This window comes from Austrofundulus limnaeus, unplaced genomic scaffold (genome assembly GCF_001266775.1).
Source record: "Austrofundulus limnaeus strain Quisiro unplaced genomic scaffold, Austrofundulus_limnaeus-1.0 Scaffold60, whole genome shotgun sequence".
In the NCBI taxonomy this organism is placed as follows: domain Eukaryota; kingdom Metazoa; phylum Chordata; class Actinopteri; order Cyprinodontiformes; family Rivulidae; genus Austrofundulus; species Austrofundulus limnaeus.
Genome location: NW_013952462.1, coordinates 1,311,513 through 1,324,200, shown reverse-complemented (window position 1 = coordinate 1,324,200; position 12,688 = coordinate 1,311,513). Strand labels below are relative to the sequence as shown.

At 37.7% G+C, this 12,688-nt stretch overlaps 2 protein-coding genes across 2 annotated transcripts in view; one reads left to right on the top strand and one right to left on the bottom strand.

Annotated features, from left to right (window-relative positions):
* r3hcc1 (R3H domain and coiled-coil containing 1) overlaps nt 1–6,237 on the top strand; it is a 12,644-nt gene extending 6,407 nt beyond the window's left edge. The window contains exons 5-9 of the mRNA XM_014009669.1: nt 2,029–2,204; nt 3,636–3,706; nt 3,784–3,879; nt 3,971–4,099; nt 5,897–6,237. Of these exons, the coding sequence (XP_013865123.1) occupies nt 2,029–2,204; nt 3,636–3,706; nt 3,784–3,879; nt 3,971–4,080 (453 nt within the window). The 3' untranslated portion in view covers nt 4,081–4,099; nt 5,897–6,237. The remainder of the gene's footprint in view (nt 1–2,028; nt 2,205–3,635; nt 3,707–3,783; nt 3,880–3,970; nt 4,100–5,896) is intronic.
* Nucleotides 4,841–12,688, bottom strand: part of loxl2a (lysyl oxidase-like 2a) — a 27,510-nt gene continuing 19,662 nt past the window's right edge. Inside the window, exons 7-14 of the mRNA XM_014009667.1 lie at nt 11,693–11,844; nt 11,441–11,608; nt 8,798–8,963; nt 8,422–8,662; nt 8,177–8,292; nt 7,962–8,098; nt 7,157–7,268; nt 4,841–5,777 (exon numbers count right to left, since the gene is read on the bottom strand). Of these exons, the coding sequence (XP_013865121.1) occupies nt 5,707–5,777; nt 7,157–7,268; nt 7,962–8,098; nt 8,177–8,292; nt 8,422–8,662; nt 8,798–8,963; nt 11,441–11,608; nt 11,693–11,844 (1,163 nt within the window). The 3' untranslated portion in view covers nt 4,841–5,706. The remainder of the gene's footprint in view (nt 5,778–7,156; nt 7,269–7,961; nt 8,099–8,176; nt 8,293–8,421; nt 8,663–8,797; nt 8,964–11,440; nt 11,609–11,692; nt 11,845–12,688) is intronic.

Sequence of the window (12,688 nt, the reverse complement as noted above, 5' to 3'; positions counted from 1 at the left end):
CAATAAGTTTTTAGTTAAATGAGTTACAACAACACCTCATTTCCCTCTGGGATCAATAAAGTATTTTTGAATTGAATTGAATTGAATAAGAAGGTTTTTTTTGTCTCAGAAGAAATTTGAATTGTCCCAAGGGAATCAAAGTACYTAACTTCAGATRCAGCTGTAGAGCATTCCATGTTGACGGAGCAGAGTAAGAGAAGGCCTTTTTTCCAAGTTCTGACCGTACTAATGGAACATTGAAGGAGAGCAAGTTCTGAGAGCGTAGCCTGTGACCGCACAGTGAGTGAGAGGTATGAGGACAAGTAAGGCGGGAACAATCCCAAAATTGTTTRATAGATAAAAATGTACCAGTACATGAGCCTACGAATTGTTAATGATGGCCAGCATACCTTAGAATATAAAGTGCAGTGATGAGTGAAAGATTTACATCCRGTWATGAACCTTAGTGCACCGTGATAGACGGCATCCAACCTGTGTAGGCAGGTGACYGGTGCATTCATATAAACAACGTAGCAGTAGTCCAACAGGGGCAGAAAGGTCATTAAAACAAGATGCTTCCTAGCACTGGAAGAAAAACATGATCTATTTCCAAAGAAAAAAAAACTAGTTTTACTTTCAGCTTCTTAACAACATTTTCAATATGCAACTTAAATGAAAGCTTATTGTCAATTTCTATGCCAAGGTATTTATATGTCTCAACATACTTATTGACATACCGGTCAATGTTTTTATAGGGGGCAGAGTTTGTGGAACTTTCTTCTTGTTGGCAAACAGCATGACTTTTGTCTTTACAGCATTTAGGACTAATTTCAGCTGAAGCAAGTCAGTTTGAACATCAAATGCAGACTGAAGATGTCCAAGCATAGCAGTTACAGATTTCGCACTGGAATAAACCACAGTGTCATCAGCATAAAAATGTGCACAACATCAGCTATTTTATCCCCGACACTGTTTACATAAATTGAAAACAGAGTAGGACCCAAAACTGAACCCTGTGGTACACCCTTTGTGATATTTAAATAATCAGATGACAAACCACTGTGTTGCACACATTGGCTACGATTTAACAGATAATTAGAAAACCAACAGCATTATCTTATAAACCAATAGCTGACAGCTTTTGACAAAGAATAGTTTGGTCAACTGTGTCAAATGCCTTAGACAGGTCAGTAAAAAGCGCAGCACAGTAGTGATTAGCATCCAAAACGTCAATGATGTCATTTACAACTTTTGTGGTGGCTGTAACTGTACTGTGCTGTTTCCTAAAACCAGACTGATGACATGACAGGATATTAGCTGCCTGCAAATAATCTTTAAGTTGGATATTAACTAGCTTTTCAAAAACCTTGGATAAAATACAAAGTTTTGAAATGGGACGATAATTGTTCAGCACACCAGGATCACCACGTTTTAATAGGGGAAGAACAAAAGCAGCCTTCCACATGTCTGGAATGATATTAGTTTGTAAAGAGAGAWAAAAAATATGAGAGACTAGTTTTGCTATAATGTCTGCTGCTAAGCGTAAAAAGTAAGGAGAAAGGTTGTCAGGTCCTGCAGATTTTTGAGGATCTAGACTCTTTAGTGCCTTAAGAACTTCTCCGACGAACACATACGAAAAAGAAAAAGTGTTTTTGTTTGAGGATTGGTTCACAGAGGAAATTAAAGGTTGAGCACCAGTGACAGCATCAAATAAAGATCCAGAGACAGCAAAGTGTCTATTTAAACAATTTAGCATCTCTGGTTTATRTGATACCACAGAGGAATTTATAGTTAATGACTGGGGAAAGTCTGAGCAATGATTGTTACCTGCAAGAGTCCTAACAGTTTGCCAAAATTTCCTTGGGTTATTTAAATACTTTGTAGTTTGAGACAAATAATAAACCTGTTTTGCTTTTTTTTATGGCAGCGACACATGTGTTTCGCAATTGACGGAAATGTATTTCTTAACAGATACTTAGCCTTGTTACATTAGCATCTCTTCACAATATATAACCATAAAAATAATGCTGTTATTTCTTTGCTTTTTAGATCAAGGCACGTCTCAAAGAAACAGACATCATCTCCATAAAGCTTGTTCACAGTGACTACTCTGTCTATGAGAACATGGCTTTCAGTGCTGATGACTTCAGCCACGTGATCGAGATCTACAACTTTCCAGCTATGTTCAAGACAAACGACCTCCTTGATGCTTTTGCAGAATACAGGTACGAGATTAGAGTTCAGCTTTATGGATCAGTGTGTCCTCATTAATCTTCTGCTCTCATGTTTTGATAAGATTAAAGTTTTCTGCTTTAAAGGCACAGTGTGTAGGATTTTGTCAATTCTTTTAGCCGAAATTGAGATAATCACTAATGACAATAATAAAAACATGTCTAATCATTGCAGACAAAGACCTTGTTTTATTATTTTTACCTTATAAAAAGCTGTTTATATCTCCATGGTCGCAGGTCGCCACACAGGCAGCCGCCATCTTGTCTACGAAGTCTCATGAAGGACAAACTGCGGTGGTGGCGTTAAAAACGGTTTTAGTTGTAATACTATAAATGTAATATTTGTTGTCTGTCATTGTAGCTGGGATAATTTTACTTATTAAAGCTCATAATCTTACCACTTGAAACATCACTAGCCCTGAAGCTGCTGGTAGACATCGCGGTTGGAATTATCAAAGGTTTTTGACACCTGAGAGACACCGTAGTGTTTAGAAGCGGGGGGTGGGGGTGGGGGGAGGACCAGGGAGGATGATTCAACCACTCAACCACTAGATGTCGCTGAAAACAACAAATCCTACACACTGCTTTTAATGTTTGTTAGTTGTTTTTTTTATGCTGTCATAGATGTGTTTTAAAAACATTACTGAAATGTTGTACTTAATATTATAACGACTGAATTCTAGTTGTACATCAGGCCTTTTATTTAACATAGTGGGACGGTCAAAAATAGTTTAAAATTTTCAGTAGTATTTACATCACCTTTAACAATCACTGAAACAAACATAATGGAGTTGGTATAAAAAGGCTTTTTTTAATTGAAAAGTTGTATTTCATACATGCAAACAGCTCATACTAGCACACATAAAACTGATAAAAATGTTTTAAATTTATTTTCTGTCTATAGATGAAAATAAATTAAATTGTTAACTTCTTTCAGACACAATCTCGTGAAGTTATACTTTGACCTGGTCCAGGTTAATAAAACACCACATTGTAGATACAGATACAGAAGTCACAAATTTCTGATGTCTGAAGCACAACTCACAATCACATGCTAATATTTTATGTAGATGTCCCCCTTAAAAGTTTTAAAACTATTGTTTCCATGAGGTAACCTTTTATTGTCATCATACCAGCTTCTGTTGATTCACCAAGAACAAGTTCAGTGACAAATAGAAAATTAAATTTTTGATCTGGCTGTATTTTATAACATCGTAGATCGTTTTTAACTCCCATTTCTGAAGAAAGGCAAATTGTTAAATGTCTGCTGATGTAATCTTCTGTTAAAAAGAATAGGTTGAATGTGCAAGTCTAAACCCCAGGAGTCCACAAGTTCGTGGTTGAGATTCTTGGGTATTTAAAAGTAAATTTGTGTGCTTAAAATACCCCAAAGCAAATCACAAAATGCTTCCATGTGTATGTCAGTGATGGTGGAATGAAGATCACGTGGGTGGACGACACACATGCTCTGGGAGTTTTCTCCACCGAGGCAGCAGGTGAGAGCGTCACTGTTAACATGATGCTGTGTTGGAGCTGAAAAGCTGGCAGTGACTGATGCTTTTGTTGTTTGTAGCCCACCAGGCTCTCTCGATGTGCCACCCGCTGCTGAAGACACGAGTGCTCTCTAAAGCAAGTAAAAAAGCTAAAAGAAAGGCCATCAGTCGGGCAGGTAGAGCTCCGGATTTGATCTGTAGCTTGTGGTTAAAATGTTACTACACTTTGTTTGACCTTTTTTTATTTTTTGGTTTGTCTTCCCAAAGAGTTTATTCAGCCAGTGAAGGAACGTCCCAGGACAGACTGTGCTGTTGCCAAACGGATGGTGACCAGAGCGTTAGGCATACGGGGCCGAGGTGGACCGCAGCAACACTGAGTTTTACTAAAATCTGATGGTGAGCAAATGAAGAACCACAGGTTTGATGTATTTTAGGTTTCCACAATAAACACCTTGGAGTTTTTGCAGGAACTCCTGAAATTTTCCTTTTCTTTTACAGTAAAATACCTGTAACCTGACAGATGAACTGCTCAGCTGTAAAGGCTCCCACATACTCGGGCGTACTGTGTGCGGTCCATGAGCCGCATGGACTCCACACATAGTGTCTGCGGACGTTTGAGACGTTATACTTGAGTGTACTGACCGCCTGACAAATTCTTTAATTTCTCACAATTTCAGTCATGATGTCAAGGATGAGGAAGAGATGGTTTGCATTTTAGCTCTAAAACAACAAAAGAAAAAAAAAAACTACCATACTCAGTATCTGAGTTATTTCCTCCCACAAATTTGTTGCTCACTGAAAGTCTTTATAATCCTTAGTTTTCTAATCTCCTCCATGAGACGCTCTTCAAAATTTGACTCCATTTGTTCCACATATGACACCGATTCTCAACTTTATCAGCTTGGTGTTGCYTCCAAAGCTGTACTCGTCAGGCAGTTTATGTGACACCGCGAACGTGGATGTAAAAAAGGGATCCCTGCGCAGACCAGTCCAGTGGACGGCCGCTTCGAGTCGACACAGACCTCCGCTGAGCGAAGTACGCCCGAGTGTGTGGGGGGCTTTAGGCAGAGTACCACCAGCTGTGTGTTTAATCAGAATGCCTGACAGTATTTTATCATAATGAAGCATTAAAGAAACTTTTTGCTTTGATCATATTTTATTTAAAAATGCAACACTTTTCCACATTCACCTCAGCATCCAAAACTTTAAACTGCTACATTCAGACTAATTTACAAACCCACAAAGAGGCCTTTTCACATACATGTGTGGCTGTTACAGTACTCCCACAATGTTTTCATAGTCCCTGATGGTAATAATTTAACAAAACTCAAGACGACGAGAAAAGAGTAGATGGGACGTACAGATTAAAAAGTAGAACATATAATAAATAGAACATTTTTTCAAAACAAACATATTTGGGGAACACACAAAAAACAAACAAATGTTTAAATTGTGACTGAAAAGTCTTCTCAGATGGTCCGAAACGCTGCAGGAACCAGATCCATTCAGCACCAGAAAAATCTAAACCTTATTTCAGTTCTTTATATTGTAAAAGTGAACACATTTGCAGTAAAAATATAAACCAGGCGTTTACTGTTTAAAATCTGATATCTGTTTTTAAAAACATTCAGTGCAAAAAAATCTGACCAGTTCTACCACCAGATTTAACAGAAGACTGTTTTCATCCATCCAAAGTCAACGCATCTATTCAGGAATATGGCCACGTCTTATTTTTGGTCTCATTCACTCTCCAACTTGTTTAAAAGGCACTTGTTGGATTAGCTGAGCAACATTTTTTGGTTACAGTCCTTACTGCATTTCTTAGCACCAGGTCTAATTAACAAAGGCAGGAAACATTAAAAGACACAAATCTGTTAAAAACCTTTACAAAGCAAGCAGTTCACCCTATTGAGCCATTATTGTACCGGTGTTCTCACACAGCTCCCTCTAGTGGTTGTCAAACATGAATATTTTCCTCCATGAGCTCAGTCCTTCAGGGAGTTCTACCTGTGTGAGAGCTGGTTGGTCAGCAGTCCAGGAAACGTGTCCTCTACGTCTGAACTCAGCGTGCCACCTGTGATGTRAGACAGAAACATTAAATAAAAACTGCAACAAAAAAAGCAGAAGTTCTGCACTAAACATTGAGGAGTCGCTGTGGTGTGATAAAACTTTGTTTTGTTCTGTGTGTGACAGATCCTGTTCCTCTGAGGAGCGACTGCAGTGACAAACTTCACTTCATCATTTAGAGTCTCCATTTACTTCACTGTTAGCATCACTAACAAAGAAGATCGGACTCTAAATTCAAGAAACATTTAATAGATTTAATATTTCGGATGACTCCAGTGGTTCTGAAACAAGGAAGCTTAGTTATTTTTTGCACGTTTCTTGAACTGAATTGTTTTGCGTTATATTTAAACCTCTGGCTGGTTTCCACATCTTTTTGCTGTTTGCTCACTGCCAGGTGAAGCCAGATGTTCTGCATAATTCTACAGTATTAACTTATTATTTTTCAATAACATTACATTTTTCTGCAAGATATTCTCAGGGTTTGGTTGATCTGTTCCACATGTGGCTGTTTGTAATGTTAAGATTTTTTTTTTTATGAAAGAACTACAGTGAACAAAGTTCAGTTTTTTCAGTTCACAGTGTGGGACTTTTTTTATTTGTTCAAGTCATTTTGACAGATTTAACAGTGTTTTATTTTTTTTTAAATGTCTGTCATTTAAAACACTGGGAGGATTTGTATTTAAAAATATGAATATGTGCACTGAACACTTTTCCTGAACATTTTTCCCAAGAATATTTTCTTCTGTTGTGTCGAAGTACAACGTTTGTATGCAAACAAATTAAACTACTTTGTACATCTAATAATTTCCAAAGTTTCTGTGGTTCTAAATGTTGATTGTTTTATGAGAATATGGATTTTTTATAGGTTTGAGAAGAGAACATCACTTCCTGTAAATTCAGAAAATTGTTAGTACCGTTAAAAAAGTCAAATTCAGTAAAACCTGTATCTTTGTGTAAATACACAATTTAAACATTGTTTTTAGCTACAAGATAACTAAATAAAGATGTTATAAATCAAGAAACTCAAAGGTTTCAAGAGAATTATCTTCAGGGAGTGAATTGAARGTATTTGTGCTGAAACACGTTGGATTTGTTTTTCATTGATCTAAAAGATTTAGTCATGAAATGAAGGCATTTTAATCAAAAACAGCCATGAAAGTCTTTGACATTTAGTTTTGTTTTTCTTATCCAAATATTTCATTTAATACACTGAATTCATGAAGAATAATTACTCAGTAGTAAGAATATTTTACATTTAGATTCATTCACAGAATTTAAAAACCTGGACTGAGCTGTCTTTAAAGTGGACACAGTACAACTACATGTTTGAACAGATGTTGTATTTCTGCTGCGGGAGAAATTAGGATTTTTCCAATATGTTCTCACCTATATGACAGTTGTACGTCCATATCCGATGGCCATCGTATCTTGAGCGACACTTCATTATGTTGTTGGTGTAATCGGACTCTGCGACCTCATAGTTTGGGTTTATCACAACCTGGAAAAGGGAAAAAAAAACAGTGCGTTAGCGGTGATGCTACAGGCTGCCACCATGGCTTAAAAATAACGTAATATTTCCAAGAAAAAACATTAAAAATCAATTAATTTAGCTACAAAAGGAGATTCAGTTTGTCTATGAGTAAGTTTAGTAATTCCTGCTCAGATGTGTTAACTGTTAGGTCTACAGAAACGGCCTTTATTGTCCCGCGCGGGGAAATTCAGGTGTAGTAGCAGCAGCAGATACATCAATCCACAGAAACAGCATATTGCTATGTGACATTATCAACTGTAGCAATAATAATAGAGTTAAAGATAGTAACAAATAAAAACAATTAAATTGTATCATATTAATATAGAAANGCAGATACATCAATCCACAGAAACAGCATATTGCTATGTGACATTATCAACTGTAGCAATAATAATAGAGTTAAAGATAGTAACAATAAAAAATAAACATTGATCAAAATAAAAATAGGAATAATAATTACTGTACCGGACTATCAAGATGAAATTAGATAAAAATGAAAAATAAAAGCAAGACACCATGCAGAAAAATACAGAATTGCAGGAAAAAACAGGCATGATCCGAGGGGGTGTGCAAGCTGACAGTTATAGTTACAGTTATAGTTACAGTCAGGTGAGGCTTTTTTCTCCAAAGGAATCTAATGGAACAAAGGACTAAACAGACCTGGAAGATGTAGTCTCCAGGCTTCAGGTCTGTAATGTCTATCCACTGACAGTCTATGTCATGTCTGTAGGTGTCCCAGCAGCCCACTGTGATCCCCTGAGAGCCAAAGTTTGCACATTCGTACCTCTTCTGAATACCTGAATTAGAACAGATTTCACATCAGCATGCTCAGATGGGATCTCCTCTTAAAGAATAACGTAATGCTCAGTCCTCACCTTCATCACAGTAAGTGTCCTCCAGACAGAAACTGGCTTTGTGTCCCTCTGCTACTTTTGTCCCGTTCAGACTCAGCAAGTCATAGTAGGTGAAAACTTCCATACTGTGGTAATGTCTGGACCATACAGGGAAAGAGTGTTTAATCATCAAGCAACCACCGTATTCGTTAAATAAACATGTCTAGTAGCTTCACATCAAGATCTGTGGAGAAAAGCTGGACTTCCAGGCTGTGTTGACGTCCCACCTGTGACATTCGTGCCAGACCCAGGACTGAGGCGACGCCCGCGGTCTGAAGTCTGACAGCCCGTTGTTGTGGATCTGCGAGGAGAAGCGGAGGAGGCGGCGGTAGGAGCTGGAYTCTGCTTTGTCAGCAGTGCTGGACAGGCAGCGCTCCTCCTGGGCACACTGCAGAGCGTACATGGGCCTGTCCTCCAGGTACGTGGTCTGCTCCACAARCTGAGCATTCAGGACCAGGTCTGGGGCCGCTGTGAGGGGGAGAGCAGCAGGTGATGAAAAAAAAACCCATCAAACTGAATGTTTACAATACAATTTATACTCCCCATCATTTAAAAAGTCTAAAAATATTTGAAGTAAAGAGTTTGAAATGAGCTTTTTCTTACTCTGAGTACAAGAAACTCCAGCAGCAAAGCGTCCGCCTCCTTTAGGACAGCTTATGTGTTTCCCGTGATGCAGACACTGATCCAGAGTCAGCTCAGTTCCTGAACATCTCACACCGCTCATCAGCACAGGATCAGACGATGAGTCTCCTTGCCAGTACCACGTCTCCTAATAAATTATATATAAAAAAAGAAAGAAACTGTTATACAACTTGAGATCAGCATTAAAATAAAGGGGGGGGGGGACTGATGGTTTCAACAAACTCCACCTTTAAACAGCGAACTGAACATTTGATTAAAGTTTAATTTAAAGACGTGCCATGTGAAAATCTCACACAGTGCTGACTCAGCCTTACTGCACAGTTCTGCAGACCAAAGGGAAATCTTATGTGAGGGAAACACTCAGACTTTCCATCGTCCTCTGAGGAAGTGTAGGATGTAAATGAAGGTGAACTGGTGGTGGTGGGGTCTGATGGTGGTCTAAGTAGAGGGACAGACACGGTGAAGTGTAGTTTAAGCTCTGCTGTCATTTGTTCCATCTGTGGTGGGGTTTGCCTGGAGAACTATTTATGAGTAAGTCAGCAGAGTCTCCAGATGGTCCGAGGAGGTCCACAAACCACATTACTGTACAGTATTATTAACATGAAAACCTTTATGTGATGAGAACTTACTAAATGTGGTGTTAGAGACGTGTTTTTAGGACAGAAGTGTTGACCTGACATTCATCATGTAAATAGCCATTATCAGATCCAGTCCAGGTTCTACTCTAAACCCCCTGCAGTCATTAACAGACCACCTGATGAGTCATACTTTCCACATGTATACAATCCTAAACCATAAAGTCCAAGCGCCTTAGAATAGCATCATATAAGCAGGAGGAATGTTTGGTGGTAGAGTCACCTCCTCTAACTGGATTTTTCTGTTTTCTGTCTATTTTGGAAGTTTCTAAGCAAATGACATCTTTATTTTTGCCCTCTAGGATAAATAAAACTCGAGGGTAATAGCACCCATTCCCACTTCCACACATTTATAAACAAGCTTTAAACTGGAAAACATTTCGAGGCTGAACTGATCTTATCCTCTTGATGTCAATATATTTTTATACGCTGAAAAAAAGTATTGCATTTGTATTTAAACCAATGTAATACACAGAATACCAGGTGACTTCAGTCCATCAGACTGTTGACACACAGTGTCTGCAAATATTAGTAAAAACAATGACATGCAATGATACTCCTTAAGTTTTAGCTTTATGGGGTTTAATTATCTCATATACAAGTGATTTGATCACATATTCAAATTACATGTAATTTTCTTGTTTTATTTRAGAGGGCTGCTGTTTTCATCCCTTCAAACTTAAAGATCATTAAAACCATAAAAGCTGTCAAAAATGTGCAATTTGTCACTGATTGGAAGATTTATCCTAAAACAGTTTCTATATCATTAAATGATTGGTTGAGGGGCGTTAATGTAACTCAAACGTTTTAGGGTTTTTATAGAAATTGTGTTTGAAGACAGCAAATATTTCTGCCCTTACAACTAAATTTGACCATCACTTCTGGAAATTCCTCAAAGTTTGATCTTAGCCAAAACGTCTGCATCTGACTCCTTCTGTCCACTCATCCTTACAGCTTTTAGTCACTGGTTATTTTCCCCAGAAGGAGTAAAAAACTTTATTTTTTTTGTTTTTGACCTGACTTCTCTTTTCACATCCAGGGATTATTTTACTGACTTGACATCTGTCACACATCGAGATGGTCTAAAGTGTACTTGTTAATGTACAAATGTAAACAAAAAACTTGAAATTGTTGGCAACAGAACATCCCTCTGCTGGTTTTGCTTATTATTATTATTATTATTATTATTATTATTATTATTATTATTATTATACAAATTATGTGACAGACCTTTGGTAAGGCCCTGTCAAACTATGACGTTTTAGACAACTTATGCCAACTTATGAAAAAATTAAAGACATCTACGCTGAAGATGAAATTTTAAAAAAATCACCTGAAAGCCTCCTTTAGGTGTTTACATTCTGTAATGTTAACAAATTGATSAAATYTATAACTTTTATTAGTAATAAAACAAATTTCATAAGTTGGTTGATACACATACATAAAATCTACATGACTATTGAAAAAAATTGCACATTTTTAAAATCTATTATGGCTTTAATTAAAAATAATAAAGCTTTGTGACATTAAAACTAAACTAGCTGTAGTGGTTGTTGTGCATCCTCCATGTTGTAAATTTTGAAACCTGCAGTCTATTAGTATGAAATAAAAATTCCTRATTTTTTAATTGCTCAATCACGTATTAAATTTTAACTTTTATTCAAAAGGAGTTTTAATTACAAACAGCTTTTAGCCAAGTTTTCAAATCTCTGACCTGYTAATAAAGTTAAAAATAAAAAAGGACTGGTTCTTTTTGGTCCTGAAGTTCTGTTGTCATTCCATTCAAGTGGATTTTTTAAGAGTAGACCTAATATTTATGAGCTCCTCAAACTTAGAGGTGGAGGACAAATATGGATTTCCAGTTTTATGTCAGAACTATTTGCTTAATGCATCATTTTCTCTCACATCCTACAAACGGTTTTATGTTTGCACGTCTGGCTGGAAGGAAAAGCTGGTTTAGAATCATTACCTGGAAAGCGTGGCTGGCAAACCCCAGTCCCAGCTGTTTGCACACCACCATGGCCTCCATGGTTCCCCAGCTGTCGCTGCACACGGTGCCCCACACCAGAGAGCCGTTCCTCTCTGCCAGGACCTCCACTCGGCCCTCGTKAGAGTTACGGCCGCCGCTTAACCGAAGCTGAGGACAGAGGTGAAGCCATAAATATCACATCCAGGGTTTGAAATGTATTTGCTGTTGTGTACGGCACACTGAGTGACTTACTCGAGTYTTGAAGCCCATTTTAGGAACATTACACCTTACGGCAGCATCTTCCTCGTGGCTGCAGCCCAGCGAGTCGCGGTTAAAGCGGCATTCAGTCAGAGACCTCTCAAACCCGGAGCATTCCACCTCATTCATGTGGACGGAGCCAATTCCTACAGGTGCACATCAAACACATAAAAAACAGTGATCCTTCTGAATCTACAGCTGCAGCATCAAACTGTAAAATCTCTGTTATTAAAAAGGTAAAGAAGTTTCTGGGAGGACACTTTTATACTGCTCATTGCAGAGGCCACTGCAGAGTCCTATAGTTACACAGTGGAATAAATTACCAGTCAGCTATGACAAATGAAAATGAAATTTTTTTTTCATTTTATTAAAAAATAACTATATACAATAATAAAAAATAAACCAAGAAAATACACAAATCAAAATAAAATGAAAGGTAGCAGAAGAAGATTAAATGTTATTACGTCTGCCCCTTTTATCCCCAGAATATATTCAAACGAAATGTAATTTAAAAAACAATACTAAATAAATAAGTAAATAAATAAATAAAAAGTGATTCTCTGAGGCCTCATAAAAAAGGAGTTTCCACAATAGTTTGTACAAACTTCCCTCCAGATGTTCTTTGGGTCGTGTTCTGAATGGTCAGAAAAAAAGGGAACATTTAATATCTGGCAGATGTTCATAAAGTTATGGCTGATCTATCACTGTTTCTGACATTTCGCCTGTCGAAACAAGGAAACTGCCTGTTTGTGACTGGCACTTCACTGACATTCCTGCGCGGTCCAGTTCACTGGCTTCCAAAAACAATCAAACTTGTCCAAGTCTGCGTGCAGTGCCATTTTTAGATCTGGTGGTTCGCTCGTGAAGAAAGTCCTCAAACAACTCTCCAGCAAAGAATTCCTCTCCTGAACCCCATAAAGGTTGTTTTCTTTCCTGGGAACATTTTGTACACTGCTCTGTTTTGCTCAGAGAATAAGGCTTAGATGGAAG